This window comes from Lytechinus variegatus, chromosome 11 (assembly GCF_018143015.1).
Source record: "Lytechinus variegatus isolate NC3 chromosome 11, Lvar_3.0, whole genome shotgun sequence".
NCBI lineage: Eukaryota > Metazoa > Echinodermata > Echinoidea > Temnopleuroida > Toxopneustidae > Lytechinus > Lytechinus variegatus.
In genome coordinates, this window is record NC_054750.1 from 297,097 (window position 1) to 323,520 (window position 26,424).

Here is a 26,424-nt window from a genome sequence, read left to right on the forward strand (position 1 = left end):
ATTTGGTTAAGTACGACCCTAGTCTGCTATGCAGACTCTGAATGGCTCATGAGGTGGGATCTGCTACTGGTTTGCGAAGCAAACCAGCCTGAAAGGGCGAGCGTAGCGAGCCATTTCAGACTTCTGCAGCCTCTGTAGACCTAGTCTGCTATGCAGACTCGTTGAATCAGCTAAGGTACACACACTGCAGATGTGGGTCTACATTTGTAGACTAGTACGACCCCACCTTCTACACCTCGCGCAAATCGGACTCTAAACACGAAGTGTTGGGGCAAAAAGGACATCCGGCTTTATAAAACATTTTAATTTTGTTTTATCATCCCCGCAAATTCGACCCTAAACACGTAATTTTCCTAGCGAAATATACCCTTTTTTCATTATTTTTGTGTTTTTGACACCCTTATCACGTTACGTACGTAACGTGCCCTATCGTGAAAAAGACATCCTTTTTACGTGTTTGTTTGGTCGCGCATGGTATCCACTCGTCAATGTAAGTGGCCCCCCGCGCCCCCGGGAGTCGGTGAAATGCACTTCGCCCCCAAACAAACAAAAAACCCTTAATCATTGTTGTTGGGGGATCGCCAAGGGTGGTGTGAAGGCTTGGGAAAATTCCACGCCTCTGATTGGTTGACCAGGATAAAGCGCACGTGCACCGGTACAGCTGGGCCGGTGGATGAACTGCACATAATGCATGCACTGCATAATTGGCGGCGCTGGTATTGCAGTTTCTCGGTGGTTGGGGGAAAACGAAGAGAGGAGCTAACGTATAATTATTTACATGGATTTTGGTCTTTTCTTCATGTTTTGATAATCAAGATTCTGTCCAGCCCTGCTACAGTTCTTCCTATTGTCTTTCATCTGTGGTATGTGTTATTGCTCAGCTCTCTCCGTTAATAATAATAGGTGATGCATAAATGCACATTAAATTAGTTTCCCCTTCCCAGTAATGTCTAGTACCGTAGTCTAGTTTATCGACGTCTGTTAACTGTAAACTTGGTATTAGGACTGCATAAGAGATATATTCTAAGGACTGTGTCATGACTGTGATATATGCAGTGGTTATACTTACCTAACAATATTCGTGTGGTTGTAATTGCCACTAACTTGATTACAAGACAATGCTGTTATAAATGTTAAATTACAATTTAACTTTGGTTTAGACCCTTATATAGCTTCGACATCAGGGAGGAGGCCAGAGGAGGGGGGGGGGGGGATATCAGCAGTGATGGGTGAGTTATTCCTAATGATGTCTCCTTTTCAGTTTTAAGAAGAATTGATTTTTTAGTCGCAAAATTATTAATGTTATGCCATTCAATTTCTTGACTTGATTACTTTGTAATGTATTTTATGAACAAGCAAAATCTTTGACAGTTGCTCCACTCCCTCAGTTCATTACTTCTGACTGTCATGTCCATATTAATTTGAACATGATTTGGCCAAACAAATTCCCGTATGGGGCCTTGTTGCAAAGGTTATCTGTACAAAATGAGTATTTACTAGATGTAAATCAGTCAATGAATTTTTACAAATTAATGTAGAATTTACTTTACCCAAGATTCTGGAAGAATGCTGATGGTGTATGGATCATTTATTTTAGAAAATCTTTATTAGTACAATTGTAGTCCTCATTTTATAATTCGAAATATTTTATCCAGACATGCTATCATGTTCAGAACTTACTGGCCAACTCCCAGCTTTTAATGTACCAAAAGCCTTGTTGCATTCTAAGCAACATTCCATTCAAACTATTTAAGGAAAATCAATATTCATATAAATGTAAATCAATAGAACAAAGTATAACTGAATATTCAAATATACAAACAAAGGATACATTGACTATTCAAACTATATACAAAATCAATCCCTACACAATCATAACATTCATATTCATCTTCATAATTAAAATTGAGTCTGGCATGAGTGATTTATCATTCTCACAACTACCAGTTACATAGTAGTTCACATTATTACTTTAATTAATTACTGAATCTGACATGTAGCATGGAAGTCTAACATCAAACATTAAGGTCTGGGGATGAGGGTGTATGCGTACAGATCTTCAACAGCCATGAATACGGGACTAGTTACGACATTGTAACATTGGCCCGTATTCTGAAGTCAGGTTTAACTTAGACCACGGTCTAACTCTACAAAAATTATGGGAAGCCAAGAAATCAAAAATTAAGTTTATATTTTATATTTCTTATGTGTAATATTTTGTTTCCGTTTGCTTTCATAATGAAGAAAAAACTTCAGTTATCATTCCCAGACAATTGTGATTAATTTGGGTGTCATATGACTGAATGTTTACAGTTAGGGATTTATGCTCCAATTGGCTCTCCATACTTAAACCACAACTTTAAACCTGAGTTTAAGTTGAATCCGACTTCAGAATACGGGCCATTGAGTTGACTAACGTTACATGTAATATCACGACATATTAATCGCTGACTACCTCTTTTATAAGCAAAAAACTCATTATGCAGACTGCAGAGCAGGCAAGGTCTAATCCCACCGCTGCCACCAAAATATATTAATGAGCTAATATAGATAATGTAGTTTATTTAGCCAACTGCATGCTTAGAAAATAATGATCTGGTACTTTAAGAGTTAAATTAACAGGTATTCTGGTGATTGCATTTTTGTCTGAATATAGTCTGAAGTAGTGAGACTGTGACTGGGTCTACACAGAGTTTGGACAGACCCACTCATTCAATGAACAAGGTTACATAGTATGATATCTCAATGTGTGGCAAAGTAAGGGTGGCAATTTTGGCTTATTTTCTTCGTTTCTATGGGACAAATCCTTGATTTTCTTACACTGTCAGTTTCCAATACAGCTATTCATCATACAACTCGGCTCTTATGTAAATTTGATTCTTTAAATTATTTTTTCTTGATTAAGATTAGAGATTGAAAAATTAAAATTTTCTTGCCATATTACTTTCCACCAATAGAGGGCGTACACAAAAATATGCCCAAAATTCAAGTTTTTGAGCGCTCTGGTGAATATAAAAATTATTCCCAAGTTACTAATGAAAAATAAATTGCAACTGTATGGAAATTAGTAATTCTGGTCACAAAAGTGATATTTTAATGATTTTTAAGATTGTGTGCTATGTGCAGCACTGGCATACCATAGTCCGACCTGTAGATTCACCACAGGCAGGGTGGTAGCAGTGAAGTGGACAGACATAGGCCGTGTTTATGCTTCCACTTTTCATGCCAGAATCACGGTTGCGTCCATGCTTACTTTCATTTAAACGCTGTTTCAAAACACCGATCGTAAACTCACAAAAAGGTGCGTTTGTAAACGTTGTTTGACCAGAATCAGGTTTTCTGGGGAAGTATAAACAGAACCACGATCGTAAACATGTTTAAATGACGTCATTTGATACATGCTTCCGGTGAGATGAAAATCCGCGGGCAAATACAGTCGTATTGCTCCATGTTATCTCCACGTAATAACAACAATCGGAAAAAAACTTTCGAAAAAAGGCGCGCCCAATTTGACCTCGCTTTAAGATGCGAAGCCAGCTGGAGATCATGATTTGCTCTGAAAAGTTAAGCATAAACAGCACTCCCAGAACCACGTTTACGATCGGCGTTTTGAATCAACGTTTGAACTCGCTGATTCTGTCCTTGCAATGGAAGCATAAACACATCCATAGTCTTCACTCAAAATATGATATTGGTTGAAGTGTGAAATTTGAGTGTGCTTAATACAGACTAGTCTGAATATGTAACAAATCAATGAAGGTACTTTGAATGACAATAACCTGGATTTTCTGCTAGACTCTAGGCACTGGTATAATCAATGTATGATGTAAGGACTTACATGTGCAAATGATACACCATTTGCCATGGTTTGTTGATAATTTATCCTAGAATTGAATTCATCTTTGGTAATTAGTCTTACTAAAGATTCTGAAGTTTGAAAAACAGGAGCAGAAATATCCACTGTGCATATATATACATGTACATCTCTTATGTAACATCTTTTGTCCTAGTCACACACAAAGAATCTAAATAGAGCTACATGTACATGTATTTGCTTTTTTTCTTCACCGACTCTCTGTTTCAATATGACCGGGCGACTGTGCCAAAAAGAAGATACATGTATATTTCTTTGAAATTTAGAAGTGTCAAGATCAAAGAAGATGTCACCAAATAATGTGATAGACATTTATGACTGCAAATTATTGTAAAGAAATTATTGTGCATTGAGTTTGATTACATCAAGGAGCTTCTGCTCCTTGATTACATGAGGGAATGTTGAAACGCGATCATATGTTAAATATTTCTCTGAAAGTAAATTTGGTAGAATTGATTTTGAATTCTAATCTTTTTCATCATTCACTATTTTTTTTAAAAGTAGTCTAGTGTCTCTTTGAGGTGAATTAACCAACAAAATGATGATTTTTTTTTGGTTTGTCCTTTTCAAATGGTGGTTTACTCTGTATGCCTACTAAATGAATAATCTGATAACATATACAAGAAGCTCTATAAAACAGTGACTTTTTATAAATAGGAATTGAAGAGGCTGTATAATGATCTATTAGTTATTTCTGTCTTGAACCCATAGACATAGTACATGTACTGTATGTTGTATGATTAACTTACAATGTAAAGAGTTGTTATATGACAAAAGTACAAATATTTTGAAAATGGCAGGAAATCATTTGATTTTATGATATTATCTGTTGACTGTTGTTGTTTGTTTCATTGTATTTGTATGGCACACTTTCTTGGGGTTTGTGTTGAGGCTACATGTATGGTTTTCTTGGAGTACATCATATATACCCACTGTCAGGTGCATATGCTGAATGGCACTATATATTGCATAATGGTATCTGTACTCACTGTGTTTTTCTTAAATTTATATTCACATATTGAATAATAAATGATGTTTTTGTGGAATTACATATTGATTTATTATGAAAAGAATAATGGATTTTTCCTTATTCATGCCAGTAATCTGTGACTGACGGAAGCTTTTCAACAATCATTAGAATCAAACCATTGAATATTAGTTCATGGGGAAACCCCATGGTACAATGACGTATCCTGTTTAACTAGAAAGAGAATGATTTGTCTTTTTCTTTCCTGTAAATTCAATGAAATGAGCCTTCTTTTTTTCCATTGACTTGAGAAAAGGGATATATCTTCTGTACTTACATACATATTGACATCATTGCATTGGAAAAGAGAACAGCCTTAAGACACTGTGGTTTTATTATTAATCTGAGGCAGTTACTGAATGATAAAATTGCCGTCATGCATCCAGTCATATGCTTTTTAAACATCCGAGTTCTTTGTTCACCTGCATTGTGTGACTGTCTGCTCCATTTCACATGCATTGTTGAATGTTATACAGATGAACACCTCCCGATCATATATTGAGAGAAAGTAACACCTCTGTAGGAACATTGATTTGTATTTCTAGGAGCAAGTTGAGATAGGGTTGAATTCAGTGATGGGTCCAGTATTTTGAAACGGAGGGGGTGCAAAGAGCAAAGCAAATTTGAATATTGAGAGTCAGAGTGCCTGTCACTTCCAGGCTTGCACCAATGCCTGTCCCTAGTCTGCAGGCACAGACCCTGATTGAAAATTTGAGGCTGTTCTCATTACGCTTTCTAAAACTAGTTTACTAGAAGCTGATTCAGGAAACCACTTTGGAAGATTGCTTTGCTAGCATTCCAACTTGATCACACAAAAGTGGTTTTCAAATTCACTTCACGTTATGGAAACGGTCTCAGTGGGGTGACACGCTTCGCGCGAAATTTGAAACCGCAGCATAGGCATTCTTCACCTGTCATGTGGAGTAGCGTGCTCAAAATGTGCAAAGATCGCTTCCCGAAGAACGGTTGTGTCCTCACGCTAAAACCAGTTTAACGAGGCAAAGCAGTCTTGAAAACTACATCGCGAGGTGGTTTTCCAAACTGGTTTGGAAGATCGCTTCCAAGACCTCTTTGACCGTTCTCACTACACGTTAAACTGGTTTCCACTAAACTAGTTTTCAGTAAACTAGTTTTAGGAACGTAGAGAGAACAGCCTCTTTGATCAACAAGTGTGTCTCCACTCTCCAAGCATAGACTAGCACAACTGAGTGAGAGGCCCTTCAGTACACAAGGCATGAGTAGGCTGCAATTCATACCCTTAACTAATCTTTGCTCTGCCGAAATAATGGTAAACAAAGCAATTGAAAATTGTAATGACACTGTGATTTAAGTTTTTTATTAGTCATTTGTTTTTACTCTTGATCTATTTCTCTTTTTAAATTATATGGTGAAGTAATGAAGCTAATCATTCATTCAGTTTGAGTTCAGCAGCTAGAATGTTTTTATAATCAATATTGAAATAAGTTGCAATAGTTTGGATCGTTGATTCATATTTTCCCAGAATTTACTCAATGGTGATCTATCTTATTTTTATATAGGAAACTAAAACTGGACTTAAGTCAAAACCTAGTGAACTTCCATTTCTATATTTATTCATTACACATTTAATATGGAATCAGTCCTTTGCCTATGTCTTTTAAAAACTGTTTTCTCAACTAGTCCTTGAACATACATCTACATAAATCTTGTAATAATGGCATTCAGAAGTCACTGGGTGTCAAGAAAGTCTGTTGATTTATACACTGTCTTCTAGCTATTGTGTATGATCGATGTTGGGTTGGGCAGAGGATGTGGTGATTTTTTGCACCATCATTGTAGATGAGTCATTCTGTCTTTATTCTCTCTTTATTTTTTTCATTCCAGACACATTCTGTGTATATAACAAGTAACCATGGCAACTGAACTAAGGCTTGAAGATATCCTCTCTGGTCCTTACACCTGGAAATCAATGCGACCTTGTGACCTCTCCAATTGCACCAAAGAGTAAGAGAATCCTATTCAAATGTTATGAAAATTAAACATTGTTTATGAATGAAAATCAATGTGAGATCTACATGTAGAAAATGTAGCATGGAGGTAGAAAGTATAGGCTACCGTACATGTACATCACTCATGAACATGAATTATTTAGGTCTGTTTCTTTCTACCTCCATCAATTAATTCACAGTTCAACTGCACATGAATGACATACTGTCACCTTGTACCACACAACATCTTTCTGATTTTTGGGCATTCAATAGATGTGTGTGCACATTATGTGGTATACATGTATGTGGATATATGATGCACCACGCCGTACACCGGGGTACCGTAGTACCCCGGGGTACGGCGTTGTGCAGCGCCATCTCGTGTTGTAATAGTGTACAGTTACATTGTTGTCATGGTGATCACGGTCGTACGATCAGTGCGACAATCATGACAATGAATGGGGACAATGATCACAACGCCTATTTCCTTTCTTTGATACAATCTAATGCCAATAATACGATCCAATTTCATTCAAATATTCAACTAAATAATTGAATTGAATTGAATTCAAAGACATAAGATCAATAATGACAATTACAGGTATCATTATTGAACAGTGAAGATTAGAACAGAACATGAAAATTAGAATAAAGTTATCATTTGCATGCATTAATTGTTACATAAGATCACTAAAAAGGAAAAAAAAATCTGTACAAAACATTAAAATATACTTGTACACATGTTTTGGTAACCCAGGGTACAGCGCAAAAAATAAAATAAATAATTCAACAAAATGGCAGATTATTATTTGGTACCCCAGGGTACCAAATACTGCATCATATACTGTACTACACATTTTTTGTAGTATGCTGTGTGGGGGATCATGATGGAGATCATACGGGAGAAATATAAAGGGTGATGAGTCATCATCTCAGTATTTTTAATTTTTAAAGGGATGGTCCAGAGTGGAGATATAATATATATATTTCAATAGAGTAAAATTTACAGAGCAAAATGCTGAAAATTTGATCAAAATCGGATAACAAATAAAGTTATTGAATTCTAAAAATTTGCATTATTTTGGTGAAACAGTCCTGCATGTAAATAAATATTTTCTGCTTGCGCTTTGCGCTCACATTATTAATGTAAGGAAGATCTTCAATTATTCATCCTTTTCATGATTTACAAAACATGAATAGAGTCTCGTTTGGTTGGTCTAAAGAAAGGCCTTTATCTAGCAGTGAGGTTATGTTGTGATTTTACACAGACCTTGGCCTTCTCTTTGAAATGTACCGTATTAATTGTAATACACAGCCTGCACGAACAGACCCTTTGTTTTCGCAATTTGCAAAGTGCCTATAGATTGAAGTAGATTCTGTATTGTGGCTGGCTCTTACTTGACACAGACAGAGCCCTTTGGCACACCAGTCTTTATTGCAGACCTACATGTATTATTGTGTCAAATATGAGGCTGTGCTTTATACATTCTAGTGTAATACAGGAAGTGTGATATGAATTTTCGTTCTGAATAATGATACTCTCCTCAACAGAGGCACTAGCCAGAATAAGGAAGTAATCAGTATTACCCAAAAATGATTCTAATACTTGAAGGTCAAGTCCACCTCAGAAAAATGTTGAATTGAATAAAATGAGAAAAAATCAGACAAGCATAATGCTGAAAATTTCATCGAAATTAGATGTAAAATAAGAAAGTTATAGCATTTAAAAGTTTTGCTTATTTTTACAAAATAGATATATGCACAATTTAGTCACATGCAAATGAGAGAATCGATGATGTCACTCATTATTTCTTTTGTTTTATATTGTTTGAATAATACAATATATCAATTTTTACCGATTTGACAATATAGACCACATTGACTGAACCATAAAATGTTAGAAAATAGTAATTCCTTATGTTCAGGGTGAAATAAAACTTTGTTTTGACACAGGACAATGAGGAGAATATCAGAATATTTCATGTCTCATATAATAAAATACAAAAGAAATAGTGAGTGAGTGATGTCATCACTTCCCTCATTTGCATACGGACTGTGATGTGCATACATGTATAACTATTTTGTGAAGTCAAGTGTTCAAAACTTAGAATTGTCATAATTTTCTTATTTGACATCTGACTTTGATAAAATTTTCGGTGTTGTGCTTGTTGGACTTTTCTCTTTCTATTGGAATAAACCTATTGTTGGGATGGACTTATCCTTTAATGATACAGTAAATGATGCTGAAGGGGGGGGGGGAGGGGGCTCATTGAATCATATTTCCCATTGACACATGAATTACATGAACCTGTCGTGAAAGACCATCCTCTCATGAATAAAGAAATACTTTTCTTGTATCCCTTGGGCAGTCTTTATATGTTTTGGCAAACATATTGCATGTACATATATGTTTTAATTTATCTTGATTATTTTATGTGTCATTACAGGGAAATCTTAGCTTATTTTGAGAATAGTTACAGTTTGAATGAGAGCATCTTTGCTGCTTTGAGAAGTAAGTATCAGATTTTGTAGATTTTTTCTATAACAATATAATGAGAAGAATAACAGAAAATTACTTCAGAAAAAAATGTTTGTCTATAAAAAACATTTTAAGCACTTTAATTGTTCAGCTGAATGATTTATTGCTGATGCAAAGAAGAACCATAATATATTAATTCTTCCAAATGATAAATTTTGGGTGAACAGTATGGTTTGTTTTATCTATCTATCTCCCTACATGTTTAATATCCTTTTGACTTGTAATATGGATCTTTTTTTAAAGATAAATTTATTATGCAGGGGTAAAAGCATGTTTACACTTGATTGATTGATTCCATTAAAACAAAGACAAATCAATATAACATCAATTGTGGGGATCGTAAATTGTGCAAGTAATTGTTTTTATAATAATGCTCAGGACTATCTATTCTAGCATTTATTTATCTCTCCTCTATTCATCAGCAAAAGATGCTTTCTACAGAGCACCAGATAGACTTCGCCTTCCACTCATCTTTTACTTTGCCCATACTGCCACAGTGTACATCAACAAGCTTATGTTGGCTGGACTTATTGAGGTATGAAGCGCTAAATCTCTTTGGGGGTGGGGGGGAGGGGATGTGGCGAGGTGTATTTGGTACTTACTTTTTCTTAACTTACTTGCAAAAAGTAGCATAAAGGGCCGTCTGCACCATCCCGAGTTTTCAAATTAGCACGCTATTTCTGATCTGGCAAATTATCCCGATCTGAACAATCTCGAGATTATTTGCAATGCAGACGCAATTATCGCGCTATTTCGTAGGATTAATCTCAAAATTGCAATCCCAAGTCAACTTGGGATTATTTGCAAAATAGCGCGCTATTTCACGAATTATCGCGCTAATTCGTAGGTGCAGACGCACTCGGGATTATTTATACACGGCAATGCATCGATGCCTCGCTCGAGCAGGAATTGCTCTTCTTGCGATGGTGTAGACGGGGTTTCTTGAATCTCGAGATTAATCGCGAAGAGGGCCGATCGGGGTAAAATCTTGAGATTGGGCAAACTCGGGATGGTGCAGCACCGCCTTAAGAGAGATGGATGGGTCTTTGTGGATTGTGTTCTGTATTCTAGCATGCATGACACAGCAGGTTTTAAATTATTTTTGTATGATTCACAAAGTTTGAATATATCACTCTGTCAATATTTATATGAATCATGAGCAAATGTTATCCCGTATTTTAAAACAGTTTGTTATTACATACTTGTCAACTATGTCAAAGTTTGGCAGGTTCTTTTTTTGCCAGGTTGTCAGTGTAAGGTGCTGGGTCATCTTGATTGGTCTTACTTACATTCAACAATCTGTTGCAAGCTTTGTTATACCTGCATATCATAACAGAAAAAGTGGTCCTGTATTTACCAAATCCTCACAATAAAGACAGGCAGCTCTGTCTACATCCCCCAGAGCAAGGTTTGATTATCATTATGATGTTTAAAAGATCTTGCCATCCATAGTAACTCCAGTTATTGATAGAGTCTTGTCTGCAATACAAGCCTCTGAGTAAACCATCCAAGCAAATATTATGCAACTCTTACTTTGTTGAATAGGAGTGACCTTTTTTCATATTCTGTGCTGGTTGCCTAGTGCACTGTCCTGTTATTTACTCCTGGTAATTATCTCACTTTCTTACAGGTGGCAAATGAATGAAAAAAAATAAGTTTCAGAATTCTAAGTAGCTAGATTTCATTAGAATTCACAAACTGTGTACTATGATTTTAGTGATTTCAGGGCTTTTGTCTTACATTTTGCTCTTGTTAATAATAATACATGTATCTGCACACATGAGCATTGATTCCAATGAGCTAAAATTTGTCTCTACTTCTTCTCCTCCCTCATCAACAATTTTATTTTTAATGCTATAATATTTTATAGAACTAGACTAATGTGTGGAAGTAATTGCTTCATGAGTATCTCCAGTCAGTTTGATGCAATTTATTTAATGTGGTTTATATGAATGTTTGTGTCCTGAGAGAAAGTAATTTCTACCTCCTATCCTCTGGTTTCCACTTTCCACATACTGTAATTCTGCTAGTTTGGCGGTCCCATGACATTTGCACAGATAACAATTGCTCTGCTGTACATAATGGAATGACCAACTTCAACACTGGGTTTAACACTATACCCTAATCCTAACATAAAACCCAATTGCAACCCTAACCCCAATGCTATCACATGAGCAGATGTGTCGCCAGTTTTTCATTACCATCCAATTATAGGTATTGTATTAACTCCAGGCTGAAGATATTTATATCTGATTAAATAGAGTAAAATTCACAGAGCAAAAAAAAAAAATTCATCAAAATTGGACAACAAATAACAATGTTATTGAAATTAAAAATTAAGCAATATTTTGTTAAGACAGTTATACAGTATGCACGTCATGAATATTCATCAGGTGGGCTGTCACATCCCCACCTTCCTTTTTAAAAAAAATGTTATTACAAGAAATCATCATTGTTTCATTTTTACATACATAAAAGATGTGTCTCCATTACAATGAAATAAGTTGCAGCAATAAACATTTAAATGCAAAATGCATGTAATCATTTGTCTATCCAATTGTTTTAGTTCTTGGTATCTACATTTTGAATAAACCTAGTATGTATATGTAATTTCATGTAATAGAATACAGAAGAACAAGTTGGGATACAACATCATAAATTTTCTCATTGAATATTCATGAAGACATGCATGTTTCACCAAAACAATTCAAATCTTTAAAATTGAATAACTTTGTTATTTGTTATCCGATTTTGAACAAATTGTCAGCATTTATTTTGCACTGTGAATTGTACTGATATATAAATATCTTCAGCCTGGACCATCCGTTTAAGTCTATTGCTTGTTGCCAAGCAAATTTCCCTTTCTGTACTCTCTACACCTATCATAGTGATATTTCTCTTTAGTGTTGATTAATTGTAGTGTTCCTGTATAGTCCCCCTTGCAAATAAAAAAGAAAAAAAAACGAACACGAAAAGAAAACACTGTGGTTACAATGTATCTAAAAGGTGAATGTTGATAATGTTAACATTAATGTAAATATTTGAGCAAACTATGCTAAAAGTGCTGAATCATGTTACTTGTTTGAATATGCTTCGTGGGAAGCCTAGCAAGCCTAACTGGTAGAAGTATTAGAAGAATATTATTCATTTTCGTAGAAAATGCCTTTAGAAAAAAAAACATTTACAGGACTCCACACTAACCCATTTTTTCTACTGGTCCAACCTTTTCAGGTCGGACCAGTAGATACCCAGTTTTTCAAATTTTTACTGGTCCGAACCTAAAATCTACTGGTCCCCCAAAATAAAGAAAACATTAAAAAAAAGGCGCAAGTTTATTTTTCTAGCCTTTCGTTCCCCCCCAAAAAAAAAATAAAATGAAGGAATGAAAGACAAAAAGAAAGCAAGACAGAAACAAAGAAAGAAAGAAAGAAAGAAAGGAAAGAAAGAATAAAAGAAAGGAAGGAAGGAAAACAGAAAAAAAGAAAGAACTAAAGAAGGAAAGGAAGGAAGGAATAACGAAGGAACAAAAATAAGAAAGAAAGAAAAAAGAAATGAAAGAAATGAAGCAAGCAATACAGAAAGAAAGAACAAATCCAGAAAGTAGTAAAAGAAAGAAAGAAGCAAAAAAGAAAGGTAAAAGGAGATATGGAGAGGACAAAAGAAAGAGAGAGAGAGGAAGGATTGAAAGAAGGAAGAAAAGAATTAAGGAAGAAATAAAGGAAAGGTAAAATGATAGATAGATAGAAGGAAAGAAAGAAAGAAATAAAGGAAAGAAGAAAGGAAGGAAAGAAGCAAGCAATATAAAAAAGAAAAGGTAAAAGAATAGATGAAAGGAAGAAAAAAAAAGAAAGACTGAGAGACAAAGAAAGGAAGGAATGAAAGAATAAAGGAGAGAAAGGAAGCAAGCAGTCAAAAAAGAAAGGAAAGGTAAAGGAAGGGAAAAGGGAAAGAACAAGACAGAAGAAAGGAAGGAATGAATGTAAGAAAGAGAGGAAGAGCTGAAAGAAGAAAGAAATAAAAAACAAGAAAGGGATGGAAGGAAGAAAGTAACAAAGAATGAAGGAAAGAAAGGAAGAAGAGAAGAGATGAATATAGAATGAATGAAGTCAAGAATTAAAAAAAGAAAAATATCAAAAAAAAGAAAGGAAGGAAGAAAGGAAGAAAGGAATGAAGGAAGGAAGGAAGAGAGAGAAAAAAGAAATAGAGAAAAATATTTTCAAAAGGACAGAAAGAATGAAAGAACGGATAAAATAAAAGGGAAATTAAAAAAGAAAGACAGGAAGAAAAAAATGAAAGAAGAGAGCGAAGAAACAAAGAAAGATTGAAAGAAAGAAGGAAAGAAAGATAAGAAGAAAACAGAGGAAGAAAGCTTAAACTATCATCATAAATAATATTTATCAGTTTCTTTTTGGCTCAAAATAGCTAGGAAAGAAAGTCAGAAACCATGTGTATCAACACACACATAAATGCATATGTGGGGCTATTATGAATTCAGACAATATCACCCGAAACCCGATCTGTTTGAACCAAAACAGAAGTGAAAATTTCTCCTTTTACTGCTTACAAATGACAGAGTTATTCCAATTTTTAGGAAATACGGACATTATAAGAGCCTCTCATGAGTATGAACTGTAAATTTTGACAGTTCTGTGAGAGATTTCTGCCAGAGTTTAGCCAAGCTTCGTTCGCGCAGCCAGTAGAGAATTTACTACGTGGGCTGTGTGGCTGGCTACATGTACACTGTACACTTACGTGCGATCCATTCTGTGTGTATTCTGTGTGTGAATGGGAGAATTTAACGGGGGAAAATAGTTTGCAGTGAATTTGAACATTTCTGGAAAAGTTATTGGCCCAACAATGGATTTTATTACTGGTCATGTCGGACCCTTAAATCTTGCTATTTTTGGAAAAATTACTGGCCCGACAATGATATTTTTTACTGGTCATGTCGGACCAGTAAATCTTCCTATTTCTGAAAATCTACTGGCCCAACAGGGATTTTTACTGGTCTGGGACCGTCGGACCGCCGCTAGTGTTGAGCCCTGCGTTTTAGCCAAATGCTTCATTGGACATAATGAAAATGTTGATTATCATCTTGATTGTTGTAGGTCTTGCAATTATACACTTTTTTTACATTTGAAACATTTATTATTCATTGATTATTACTTTTATTTAAAATTTTTGTTTGTACTTTTTATGTGTTGATTGATTAATTAATACATTTATTTATTTTATGTATGTATTTGTTCATTCAATCATTCATTTACATTGATTTATTTATTTTATTCATTTTTTGAGGGATGGGGGCAAGCTAGTATAACATGGAAAGGAGCATCATGAAGAGTCCATGTCCTTGAAGACTTTTACTGTGTGCTTCTCTGGCGTATTTCCTGTTGCCTCCACTTTTCAAAATTAACCCATTGCCTATTGATTTGATCTCCTGGTGACCATTTCATGAAAGGACTCCCCCCTCACATATATTGGTGGTATGGAGACGTGCCGCTTTGATGACCCTTTTTTTTTTTTTTTTACTTCATTTATTCATATTTGGCTGACATTTGTTTTTGTATGACATGCTAGAGTATAACAAGTTTGTTTCTCTATAGAAGTTTGCTCAGCATTTGGTCCAGTAATACTTTAAAACATGTGTTTGTGTGGTTCGTGGTTGTGGTATGCAAAAGAGTATAGTGCAAACATAATAAGTAACCACCATGAACTATTTCATTTGTTACACGTACATGTACTGTACAAGTAAGTGTATATTAATGCAACTTTACTGCGAATCAAATTACTCTTTCTAATACAATTTCCAAATGGCTGCTAAACAAATAGATGGTTTATAAATGATTTATGAATAGCGCAAGGACTTGACTTTTATTTGTAAGGGTATTGAACTAAAGGTTGCACAGGAATTAGTTTTGGAGTTTGTGAGAGCTGAGTTCCACCACCCCATCTTTACATTTGAGTCTGAAGCCACTTTCATACTGACAGCTGAAGTGACTTCAGATACCAGAAGGAGATACTCCACTTTAGAGGGCAGAATGAAAATTCTAGTCCTGATCATTGTGATCTGGATATAATGCTAGTACTCAACCCATATCAATTTGTTAGCGCTCCTTTTCGGTGATTATGCAGCTGTGTGCATTTTTACATTACACGACATATTGGAAAATTCTCAACATCTTTTTACTTTTTATTACATTAAAAATTGAAAGATAGAAGAGAACATTTCCTTTCCATTCCATATCAATCTTCACAATCCAATGAACTATTTTGTACTTATCATGCATAATTTCCATTGATCGGTCGGACTGTGCTCTATTGTCTTTTGGTATACTGATGTTCCCCTTGGCGGCAGCGCGTTTTTGTTAGATTTTTAAATCCTTGTTAGCAGATAAGAATTTGTAATATGTAATCTTTTCATTCATAAACTCTTGTCAATTTTCATGTTAAATCATGCTTTTCTCAGTTTTAGGTATGAATGATCCATGTGTGCATACGTACGTGCAGCGCATTGAACAGTGTATGTACATGTCATACACGACACAGAATACGCGGAATACATCTCTATACAATGTACACTTACACACACAATGCGCGCAGTAGTAAACAACGAGTTGCTAACACAACTGAACCTCGATCGAGGGAAGAGCACAGAGTCACTTAAAATTATTTCACTTTTTGGTCAGAAATATATCTTAACAGAAATAGAAGTGGCTCCATTATCCTTATGTGATACCACAGTCAATTTCATAAACAAATTACAATGATTTATTTTATTTTGTGATGCAGGAAAGAGTAAACTTTGAATATGAGACCATGTTTGAGACGGGCGTTGATGAGATGTCTTGGGATGACACTGTAAGTATACTACTAAATTTTTGAAAAAAAGATATCCATATTCCATATTATCCATCCATATTTTATTTTATTGTTCGAGATAGACACCAGAAATGAAATACTCCGAATATTTGTTTTACCCAATTGATCGTGGGCTCGGCAGCCACTGTGCAGCGCCAGATCGACGAGGCTCTATCTCTTTAACTCTTGAACGCCAAACAGGGCAGCAGCAACTCCCAGCTTTTTACGTCTTTTGGTCTGACGCGGCCGGGGTTTGAACTCCCGACCGGTGTCCAACTGAAAATATAATGAAAGCATCTTTTATTTCGAAGATTATTTCTTATATTAATTCTTCAAAAATGGTATAATAATAACAATGCGTCCATTTATATTGCTCAGCACATGTATATACTCAACTGCGCTTTGATACTTGGTATCATAGTATTACCCTGGCCTTAGCTGAGCCACCAACTTTGCGTAAAGTGTCAAGGAATAAATCCTATCGGGTACCAATTGAAGTCTCCTGGGTCGAGTAAATTTCTTGCTGAGTCGCCATGGCTACGATTCGAACCCATGTCCCTTTTAGTGAAAGATGAGAGCTGTAACCACTAGACAACTTAATATTGGACTGAAAAGTTGCAGTTTATAATAATATAAATAGATAAATTATGTAAAGTACCGTACAATATCCATGGAAGTATTTTAGAAGTAGAAAAATCTGAGCTTATTTTGGGAAACTAGTAGGCCTTCATATTCTGTTTACGTCAGGTTCTTACTTAATTTGTGGATCTTGGTTGGTAAAGTGCCCCCCCTCCCCGAAGTTTATTAGGGTCATTCAAATATTTGTGATGTGCTGTGGGTGCAGATGATCCCATTCTGCTGTTACAGTTAGTTTTATTTTTGATCAGAATATATGCATTTTATAAGGAAAGGCAACTTGAATAATGTTCACATAAATTGTTTACATTTTTACTGTTGTCACATAAATTGGTTTAATGTGTTACACTTTACTACATTATCATGCATTTGCAAGGCTGCAAGGCTCTTAGCTAACAATAAGAAATTTGAACATGTAAAGGCTAGGTCCCACTGCACTTTGGGATGCAGACAGGATGTACAGTGTAAAAACAGAAAAGAATCTTGCCATCCATTGGAAAATGTATGTATTCGTTTGGTACCGTACTCTTTGCATACGTGTTTCATACTCTCTATATCCATCGAGCATCCGTCTACTGTGATTTCATTGTTTGCCCATTTTCTCCATTGTCTGGAGTGGATTAAAATGGATGAAGCCACCCTAAAATTTTGCTTGTCCGTTCTCACATAATCCTTTTCTTAAACAGATAAACACACATGTATATCTTTCAAAAAGTACATGTTTTTGCCCAAAAGAAAACAATTTTTCTACACTAATAGAGACTTACTATTTCTTTAGTATTATTATGCATCTCTAAGAACTGGTTATTATTTATTATCTGTTTTTTCCCTGGATTCAAAGACAGTGATTACACCTATTAAAGTAAAGTTTTGGATATGATTTATATTAGGGGCTCCGAATTCTTCAGTTGCTCTATAAAGTGCGTATCAAAAAAAAGTTTACACTTTGAAAAAGCCCTGGGAATTAAAAAATATACAACATGTGGGTAATTTTTTGACATATAATCTTGGGTTTGGGTCTCATCTATCCAATGAAAGTAAAAGTTTTGACAGAATATTACACTTGAGTGTATCAATCCAAGGATGTACATGTAGGCTAGGAGGGGGTGCACTAGGTGCATGTACACCCTCCTGCTGAGGCAGAGGAGTTCCGATACTGGCAAGCAAATCAAGAAAATAAATACCCTTTCTTCTGCTTTCAACAGCTGATTTTCCAAACTTTAGTTCCACCTCCCCAAGATGTGTCCCCCCCATACCACTGTACATGTAGTTCCACCTCGCTGTGCTTCAGTAGTGGTTGAAGTCACTTTTAACTTTATATGAACAGCTTTATGAAACGGCCCCCAAATGCACTATAATTTCACACTTGTTTCAGACTGATATACATGTACATGTAGGTTTATAATCATTCCAAGTTGTATTTCCTGATTCAAACAACTATGGTGAGTATATTGGCTTTCTCCCTTTTTTGACCTTTGAATTTATTTCATCGTATCTTGAACGAAAGCATTTTGGACTTAAAGTGTTAATTAGACTTTCATAATTGCTCAAGTTTTGATGTTTTTCTTATTCCCTGTTCCTTCTCTAACCATGTCTCAGTATCTGTGATGAAAGGTTACAAGGCCTCCAACAGAACAGAAACTTGTTTGTGGCCCATTTTGACATGAGGTCTAAAACCTTTTGTAACTCGAGGACATGTATATTTTCTTGGGAATTAAAGTATAATCACATGATTCAGACACCTTTATGATAGTTTATCACTACCTTTCTAAAACTAGTTCAGTGGAAACTAATTTAATGTGTAGTGAGAACTGTTTAAGCGATCTTGGAAGCAATCTTCCAAACAGATTCAGAAAACCACCTCGCAATGTAGTGTTCAAGATCGCTTTGCCTTGTTAACCGTACTTCAGAAAGCGATCTTCGTACGTTTTGAGCGCGCTACTCCACACGATGGGTGTAGAATGCCTTCACTGTGGTTTCCAATTTCACGTGAAACCGTGTCGCCCCACTCAGAGTGTTTCCATAACAACACGATCGCTTTACGTGAAGTGATTTTTAAAACTGCTTTCGTATAATCATATGGGAACGCTAGCAACGCGATCTTCCAAACTAATTACCTGAATGGGTTTCCAGTAAAGTAGTGTTAGAAAGCGTAATGAGAACAACGCCTAAGTTTTTAGGCAAGAGTGATGTTTATTTATTAATGATTTCTCATGCTAGCTCATGCGTCTTCCAATAATATGCCAGACAAAGTGCAAGTAAAAAAAAGTGAAAGAAAGTGAGTTTAAAGAATTTGATCAAGTTTGGATCAAGAAAATAATTTCACGAATGCCATTTCTTGAACAAAAATCAACCAATTATTCATTACTCTCTTTGGTGGGAATACTTTTCCTTTATTATTTCCTTTACATTTTTGAATTCCTCTATTAACATTTGAAGAACAATTCATTCATGGGATGTGTTTATGTTACAAGGAAGTGAATCATTGACTATAAGTACTCTTGTAAGTATCATATTAAATGAAACTTGTTGAAAATGAAAGTGATCACTTTTATAGTTTTTTAGAAATAGAAATTACAGACATGTCAATCATTCAGTTCATCTAGTTTTCAGTGTTGGACTCTAAAGGCCTACACCTGTAAAGAAAAAAGTCCACCATCAAGATAAAATATGCATTTTAGTCAGCAATTTTGTGAGTTTGAAATCATGTCCTGTAAGTCAATTTGAACCATCTTGTGCAGCTGTAAGTTGTGATCATAATATAACTACATGTATGCACTGTATAAAACATTCTCATTGGGCCATGTCTATCCCATCAATATGTTGATTTAAACAAATGGAGAAAAATCAGACAAGTATGAATGTTCAGGCATTTTAAGCTTCAATTATATTGATAAAACGTTAAGCACATCCTGGTTAGTGTAAAGGGAGCTGCTGATATCGCACACTCACTTTTTTCTTTTTGTATTTTATATAGATTTGTTGAGGAGGATCTCTACCATATAATTATAAATTATGGGGATTATGATTTTCAGACATACATTGTACATGTACCAAGTCTGGGGCATTATGCATGAGACATTCTCATCATTTGTTTGGCATATAACCTGTGCCCGGGAGGCGAAAAGCGAACTGAATGACTGTGACACGCAGATATCTCCTCCCAATATAATTGATTGGGGGAGTGCAGGTGGACCACTACACCGGGGTTTTCCCTAACGTGCAAAGGTGGTGACTCTCCTCTACACGGGGCCTCCATTTAACATCCTATCCAAGGGAGTGTTTTCCACTGTATAGCCTGCATCTATGGAACAGGAGAGACGTTTACACACAACACACTGGCTTCAGTCATCCGCCTGTGTTGGACTCGACCCCACAATCTTTGGTTCGACAGGCAGACACTTTACCGACTGAGCCAACATTAGGAACATTGCCCTTCCCCTGAAATCTCTTTGTTATGCATGCATGACAGCCTACCCCCATTCATACCGCGCCACAGACAATCTCACTCTTCGCTGGTATTGAACTTGGATGTTTCTGGATTTTGCATGCTCAATGAGGAAGCGAACAAGTTTTAATTATTGAAGAAAAAATTAGTGATGTGGAGCAAAATGCAATTATTTAGAGCACATTCCACCTTCTTGCAAATGAATGTGTTTGAAAATTGTTGTGCTCAATTGGAGCAATCAGACATCAATGATGGTTCACTAAAATTCATAGTCAGTCTGTTTTGACCTTTCATGAGCAAAATATACAATAGATTACAGTTAGATGACACAAGACTCTGACCTATGGGTATACTTCTGATCCATTATGATATTCACTCCTCTTTACACTATAAATGATGGTTAAACCAATACCAGTCTGTCATAGTTTATTGGTAGCTATTGATGATTGATTTGCACAAATCTTTTTGCTTTACAAGAATTCTATCTTGTTATGATCTTCATTGAGCTTACTTTAGCATTTAGAATCTTTCAAATCTGTTGCATTGTCTCAACAGTGATAACAACTTGAGGTACATGTACATGTACCTTGAGGTCAGTAGTTAAAAAATCCTTTTTATTTCCTAAAGATGGACATTTCATCAAGGCAATGTGCCACTGATAACACTGATAACTGTTACAAGCTACTGAAATGAAACAGTATTGCTGAAATTAAGCACAATTGGTCAGTAAACAATTACTGAACTAAGCTTAGAGCTAACACTTCGTTAAAACATGCCCTTTGATAATCAACCCTATAGCATATTTACATAATGTCTTTGTTTTATCCAACCCTATTACATAAGAAATGACATGTTTGTTTGAAATTAAACTCTGACTAATATACAAAATGCAGGAGAATTATCGCATGGGTGGTAGCTACCAATGGCCCTATTTGGAAGACGTTGTTCAGTTCAGACTCAAAGTACGAAATGTCATCCGGAAGGTTATTGAAGCCACACCCCTCGAGCTTCCAGTGACTCAAGATAGTAAATGGGTAGGTATAGCAATGATATAATGTAATATGTGATTTGGGATGGGGGGGCAAGCCTGGGCTCCCCAAACCTTTGTTTTTCCAGTAAAGGGAAATTCTTTGAGAAAACGCTCCTCCTGACTGATGATATCCCTTTTAAAAAATGGAAGAAAAATTTGGCCCTTATCCAAGTCATTAATATGTCAGATTGTTTGTAATATATAGGTCCCTAGACAATTCTGAGGGTTTGGACCTACATGTATTTGTATGGAATCATTTTGGATGCTACAATTTACACCCTTTTATTATTCTCACCTGTCCATGATTTACTATATTTCCTTGGGAAATTATCCTACAATCTTACAAAGTCTTCCGATTGATCCAATCAATCATAATTATGGAAAGCCATGCAGCAATGCCAACATCTATGGAAAGCCAACATCTAGAATGCAAATCATTGTGCTCCTCAATGCTTCTAAAGGGTGCGATAGAATTCTGACAGTAATGGATATATAGACTGATCAATCGTAACTCTGTGTAAGATAGGGCCCTGATGCCAGGCTGGTTGTAATTATAGTATAAATACATGTACATACCTGTACCATATACTAATTGGGACAATAGTATGGCCTAAACAATTCATTATTGAATATTTTGAGAAAATCTCAAAGAATATCGGGAGTGTTGAATCAACATTTCTTTCTGACAAGTTGTCAGATCTGACAACTTTCCTTGAATCTGATTGGCTGAGAAGCACTGTTACTATGGTAATTCTCAGATAAAAGTAGACCTATCGGATTAACGTCCGACAGTTTCTTTCATGAAATGATCCCCAAAGCTATTAATTTTTCATTAGATATCCTGTTTAACACATCATTATAAAAGCAAAGAACTATTTAAAACTATGAATAATTATATGTTATACCTGTTTCTTATCGTTGCAGTGGGGCCTTTTCATGGGCTTTGAACATGAGAGAATCCACATTGAGACCTCATCTGTCTTAATCCGTCAGTTACCAATATCCATGGTCAGAAAGCCTGCTGACTGGGTCTCTGGACCCGTCACATTTGGTGAGGTTTTGTTTGAACTCTCTCCATTGTATTCTATGAATGTTTAATATCTATATGATATTAGATGAGACCCCAATTGCTGCAATTTACTTTATATTACATTGTTTTAAATCGAGTTTATGTAGTACAGCTTGATAAAGTCTTGTATGCATATCAATTGAACTTATGTCGACCTAACACACATATAGGATATGTTTACTCTGTAGTTGAACACACCCCCAACCTTATCATTACGTTTGTTTGCATTGTGGATAATTTTTCTACAAGTAATGAAAGATTACATAGTTATGATATATCATACCTTATGTTATCTGCCGCCAAGCATGATTTAATAACAAATAAAACAGTGATTACATGCCTCCTGACTCTTCCCAGTCTCTAGTGTTATGGTCCTGGCCTTTAATATGTCTTCAAAGGAAAATGTTGCATTTTGATCTGGCAAAGTCAGCAAAACGTCAAATAATTGCTATAGGCACCCTTTTATATCACATTGGTTGAGTGCATCTTAATATGGTTGAATTCCTTGATGGCAACCCATACTCCTCAAGATGAAGGGTGGGGGGGGGGGGGGGGGGGGGGGGTGGTAATTTTTATGCGTTATCCCTCTCCATAAATGATATGACGTCATACACCAGTGGTGGCCATGACCATGGATGTGATAGAAATTCAGGTTCAAAATCTTATGAAAAGAATAATTTAAGAAGCATGAACACATTATCTCTCTGTTTCTAAGAATGCATAATTATGTTGTGTTTGCATAAAAGTTGGTCACTAAATGTGCAGAGTTTCAGTTACATGTACATGTAAGTGAGCCAGTGTTGGTTGACATTAGATGACTTTAACTGGATAAAGATTACTGCCCTTTTCATTGAACCCACACTTGAGTTACAACTGTGTATGCTTCTAGTAATGAACTAAATGATTAAATAACTAATTTATTACTTTGGTCTATTCTACCAGGTGAGAGCCCTATGAAGAACCCCTTTATACCAGTGGAGGCCACAGAGGTGATGATGGGCAAACCTAGGGATTTCCCCTCCTATGGCTGGGATAATGAATATCCACAACTTCATACCAGGTATGATAATAATACACCAGTTTATACACACCTGTATTTTATAGTGATTAGAATTTAATGTCTAGCCTCCTATTAATTGGAGTTTATGAGAGAAAGAAAGAGAGTGAATTTTTCTTTAGAAACGGATGTAAACTACACGCTAGATTTTGCCCAGATTTGTAAACATGTTATGAGCAACAAATCGGCTTGAAAACAGGGAGCTGATCATGTCATATTTTATTTGATATAATTGTATATTTTATTTAATAGAATTCAAAATATTCCATTGCTTCAATATCTTAATGCGATAAAATGTGGTTTGACTCTTCATTAAGCATTTGGCTCAATGTTACTGTTAATTAATGTGAGCATAGACTTGGCCTTGAACTTCTTGACATTTACCAATATATTTTTTTTTAATAAGAAAATTGAAACAGCTTTGCATGTGTATGAGTCATGTTAGTTACTGTTATTTTGTTTTAGTATTTTGATTTTGCCCCAAAATTATCACCCCAAAATAACTGCTTCCAACCATCACAATACTATGTTGCTGTTTAATGCATAGCCATCCCTCTATATGCAGAATGAGTCTTTCAATTGATGTGCTTTATATCACAGAAAAGAGACAGAATCTTGAATCCTCATTGTGATAATGCACAATAAAAAAAATTCTTTAGAATCATCAGACCTTTCACACACTCAAAAACTGTGATTTGAATTCGAATTCCTGAGCTGACTTGTCAATCGAAGCACTGCATCGCAAATACAATCTACGATGAGTGCATAACAGTTGTACTATCTAAGGAAGTGATTGAAAGGTCACATGAGCCCCGCCCTCAAAAAGATATTTTGGAGGTCAAGCCTCTTGCACTCAAAATTTGTACCGTATTTGGAGTAAAACTTAACTGGAATTCACTTTGGAGTAGAATTTGAATTTGTGATTGTGATTAGCGGTCGTGATTCTAATCATGTTCTAGTTTGGTTTCACACGTACTAAATATTCATCATTAGCCTTATTTTTCACTGGAATCATTCAAATTACAATTTTTCAACTGTGTGAAAGGGCAGTAAGTCTACAGAGCTATGATATCTAATAGGCCTGTGATTCAAATTTATGGATGTTTGTTTCTTGGTAATCTCCAAGGTTTACCATTAACATGGTATCAATAAATAGATTACATGTAAAAGGACTTGTGTTTTACATTATTTGTTTTTGTGTCTGGCAAGCCTGTAGGAGCTTTTAGGTTGTCAAGTAAAACCTTGGTTTCAAATAGATTAATTTGAATATCCTGGTAAATCAAAGTGCGCTGATTTATGATATTTGTCCTGGTTTGAATTGATAACACGGTACACAACTTTTAATATGATAAATGAATTATATAAGAATGATAAACTCTTAAAAACTTATCAAAAGATTCTGTTATGAATGCAGAGAGTTTGAATCGGCAGAATCCATGCATGAAGGGGCATGATGTTGTACAGCATTCCATTGCAAAGTATACATTTTTTATCTATTAGTATTCACTAGACCATATCGACAAGTTTACATCATCTTGCAAAACCATAAATCAGAAGCTCATAAGAATAGTAAAAAAAAATAAATGTCATGCACAGCTAGGTAATAGTCCTCGCTTCAGTAATTGCTTTGAAAAACTATTCAAATTTTGTAAATGCCAGATACAAAGGAGAAAAATAACAAAGAATTGAACAGGTTTCAAAGCAATCATGTATGAAGGGGCTACCTTCGAGGTACCGATATATGGACAATTAGTCCAGTCAATATAGGGTTTGACCCACCACTAATTGCAACACTTGATATTCCACTGCAATACTTTCCAGGAAGGTCCCCTGAACAACATACTAAAAGTCCCCAAAAATCCAAGCAATGGAAATTCATGAAATTTGCATATTATGCAAATTAGCCATAAAAAAATCGAAAAATAAGGAAAATTGTCCAAAAATTACAAATTAAGTGTCCAAAACAATTTTATTTGAGCGGAAATTCATGATAAATAACTTTAATCAATATTTTTAATAAAAAATGCAAACAAATTTACCTCATTTGCATAATATGCAGATATAGCATCCATATGGAAAAATTGTCAAAATATTGTGAATTTTCTCTCATTGACTGCTTGAAAATTTCAATAATGTTGAAATTACTATGCTACTATCACTAAGGACGTTGAATACATTGATATTAAGCTTAGTGTCTGTAGTGTCATTTGCATATTATGCAAATAAGTATCTAACATGTAATAAATATTCAAGAAAACACACTGGGGATACATTCCTCAAAAATTGCAAGTAGATCATCTATTGAAATTGGAATATGGAAATGCCTTAATTACAGGAAAGTAATACCATATTAAAAGTCATTAAATATACAAGCATAGGAAAATCACAAAATTTGCATTTTATGCAAATTAGCCATAATAATTTGCAAATGAGGAGAATAATAAAAAATTTGGAAATCAAGTGCGGAAAACAATATAAATTGAACGGAAGCTCATGGTAATCTTTACAAATTTAATAATTCTTCAAATAAAAAAATGGAAATAAATCTACATCATTTGCATATATAATTACGAGCATCCTGTATGAAAATCCCCCAGAAATTTTGTTTTTTCTCACACAAACAGTTAAACCCCCATTCAACAGAGAGCAAGACCTCTGAAAAACTGCTGTAAGATGATAAAACTTGCTTGATTTTTCAAGGGTCTTTCAACGAACTTTCAAAGATCTCCAATGTCGTTCATGATTCCTGATAGATCTTTCAATGGTCTTTATGTTCCTCGTGAGTCCCAAAACTTTTTGAAACGGTTCAAAACAGTCTTTCAGTGGTCTTACAGGAAAATTGGTTTTTGATTATTTTTCAGTGGTCTTTCAATAAACTTTCAAAGTTCTTATTAGTCTTTCTATGATCTTTCGACA

At 35.2% G+C, this 26,424-nt stretch overlaps 1 protein-coding gene across 1 annotated transcript in view; it reads left to right on the forward strand.

Annotated features, from left to right (window-relative positions):
* Nucleotides 1-612: 612 nt before the first annotated feature.
* Nucleotides 613-26,424, forward strand: part of LOC121423426 (ergothioneine biosynthesis protein 1-like) — a 49,985-nt gene continuing 24,173 nt past the window's right edge. Inside the window, 8 exon segments of the mRNA XM_041618763.1 lie at nt 613-863; nt 6,765-6,884; nt 9,316-9,380; nt 9,830-9,942; nt 16,200-16,268; nt 21,246-21,386; nt 22,307-22,433; nt 23,394-23,511. Coding sequence (XP_041474697.1) covers nt 6,793-6,884; nt 9,316-9,380; nt 9,830-9,942; nt 16,200-16,268; nt 21,246-21,386; nt 22,307-22,433; nt 23,394-23,511 — 725 coding nt within the window. The 5' untranslated portion in view covers nt 613-863; nt 6,765-6,792.